The sequence below is a fragment of the Fonticula alba genome (assembly GCF_000388065.1).
Source record: "Fonticula alba strain ATCC 38817 unplaced genomic scaffold supercont2.8, whole genome shotgun sequence".
NCBI classification, from domain to species: Eukaryota; order Rotosphaerida; family Fonticulaceae; genus Fonticula; species Fonticula alba.
In genome coordinates, this window is record NW_009242978.1 from 304,213 (window position 1) to 306,685 (window position 2,473).

Sequence of the window (2,473 nt, forward strand, 5' to 3'; positions counted from 1 at the left end):
GGGGAGGCGGGGAGGCAGGGAGGCGGGGAGGCGTGAGGAACTCCCAGCTGTTGGACTAGGGGGACCGCGCGCTCTGGCCCAGAACCGGCGAAAGGCGGTGGGTGGGTGAGGCACGAGGAGAGGGGAGTAGGTGGAAGGGGTGGGCAGAAAGAGGGAGAGAGTGAGGCGGCATGTCCCGGGCTGCTGGGACGCAGCAGGTCAGCGTTAGGGTGTCTCTTAGCCAGAGAGAGAGAAAGTGTGTGTGTGTGTGTGAGAGAGAGAGTGTGTGTGTGAGAGAGAGAGAGAGAGAGAGAGAGAGAGAGAGAGAGAAGGACAGGAAAACTCCCGGCACAGTCTCCAACCGTCGGGGCCGTCTCCAGCGCCCTCAATCCCTCTCTTTCTCCCCGGCTGTGTCTCTCTGTCTTGTCTCCTGGTGTGGCGTCCCTGGCTGTGGATGCCCGCCCCGGCGAGTATGTGGCACGGGGGGGGGGGGGATTTACACGTATGCGGGAGTGCAAGTGTATGCCAGTGTATGCCAGTGTATGCAAATGCGCGCAAGTGCATGCAAGTGTGTGGTGCGGGCTCACGAGCAAGGACGACGGTGTGCCCCTCCAGTCAGCCATGGCGAGAATGCGTTGGCATCTGTTTCATGGGATCATGTGTTGGTATATATTGGCCACGTGGATAGGCGACAAGGACAGGGGGCGCGACGCCCAGGCGCGCGGCACTTGTGGGCGCAGTGGCAGCGGCAGGACGGCGTAGGATCGGGAGAGGGGGGGAGAGAGGGAGAGAGAGAGGGGGGGGGGGGGAGATTGAAGAAGAGACACGAGCTGGAGCGACATGATGTCTGTCTGCTTCGGTCTGCCAATGGGGTCTACACGCGAAGGCGAGAGAGAGCATTCGAGAGAGCGGGAAAGGCGTCCCGGCTGGACGCAGCAACTCCCGCACGAAACTGAGGAGGGGGAGAGATAGGGGAGCGCGCGTGTGTGCGTATGTGTCTGCATATGTGTCTGCGTGTGTGGGTGTGTAGGTGTGTGGGTGTGTGAGGACATGTGCCGTGGGGGAAGGAGCGCACGCGCGCGCGCGCGAGGGCGGATGGGCACTGGCACACCTAGAAGGGCATGCACGTGTGGAGCCATGCAAATGCATGTGCGTGCGTCCCTGCACAAGGAGACTGGGGCAATGAGCAGCGGGATGCACAGCATGCGGCCCGACGCACATGAATGCATACGCGGGAACATGCTTCCACAGGCCTGCGCCGGCCCCGCCGCCTCCCTTTTTTTTCTTCGTCACACAGGCAGATGACATACACACACGCACACACGGACGCACACCTCAATCAGGGCCTCTTAGGAACAGCAGGTGCCGGAAGATTCGCCCAGAGGCGCATCCGGCCGCTTGGGGTTGACACCCTGGTGCTCGAAGGACACGGTGTTCGAATGCTTGGGGCCGCCAAAAGAAGAGGCTACCATCGGTCGCGCGAGGATGGCCAGCTTCTTGAAGGCACGCTCAACATGCGTGCCATCCCGTGCAGAGCACTCCACATACACGGCGTTTATGCTCTTGGCCCAGGCCTCGGCCGTGGTCCGAGGAACGGAGCGATCCTGCAGGGGGAGGGAAGGAGGAAATGCACCGGAGACCCAGGAACAGCAGAGCAGCGAGGACAGGAGAGGCAGTGAGCAGGGGGGGGGGGGAGGAGAGAGGGGGATGTTAGCTCCAGTCGAGCATGAGGGGGGGGGGGGGATAAAACAGGCGTATAGCCGACCGGAACCCGGGCGGTCTGCCTCACACGATCGAGGACCATGATGAAAGAAAAAAAAAGCGCGACGCGGGCGCAGAAACGCACGCAATCCATCTTGTTGCCGATGACAATGAACGGGAAGTCATTGGGCCGCTGGATGTCGGCACGCGTGATGAAATCCGCATGCCACTTCTTGAGGTTGTCAAAGCTAGAAAAGGTGCTCAGGTCGAAGACCAGCACGCAAGCGTCGGCCCCGCGGTAAAAGGCGGTTCCGAGCGACTGGAAGCGCTCCTGGCCTGGGGGGCGGGGGGGGGGGCGGGGGAATGCCGAGCGGGAGGAGAATACAGTGAGGAACAGAGGGAAAGGGAAAGGGAGAGAGAGAGAGAGTAGTCACAAGGCTGGACGTGGAGCAGAGGAGGAGGCCCCACATCCGAGAACGCACCGGCCGTGTCCCACAGCTGCATCGTGATACGCAGTGGCTGCTCCGAGGAAGGGGGGTTCTCCTGGAAGTGCTCGCGCAGGGCAACCACATTCGACAGAGAAGGGAGCTCCTGCGCCAGGGTGGCCGCCAGGGCAGTGTCCACGACCACCTCCTTGGAGATGAAGTCCACCCCGATGGTGGCCTTGTAGTTGCTGTTGAACTTGTTGTGGATGAACCGGGCCCGGAGGGATGTCTTGCCCACACCACCGTCCCCAATGATGGGGATCTTCAGGAGGGCCTTCTGCATGGTGGCAAAGCGGCGGAGAGGGGGG

General features: G+C 62.2%; 1 protein-coding gene across 1 annotated transcript; it reads right to left on the bottom strand.

Annotated features, from left to right (window-relative positions):
• Window positions 1–767: 767 nt before the first annotated feature.
• On the bottom strand, window positions 768–2,473 carry H696_04740 (hypothetical protein). The gene is made up of 3 exons (XM_009498603.1): window positions 2,163–2,473; window positions 1,826–2,016; window positions 768–1,583 (listed from the first exon to the last, which is right to left on the bottom strand). The coding sequence occupies exons 1-3, from the start codon at window positions 2,446–2,448 to the stop codon at window positions 1,329–1,331; spliced, it is 732 nt and encodes a 243-aa protein (XP_009496878.1). The 5' UTR covers window positions 2,449–2,473; the 3' UTR covers window positions 768–1,328.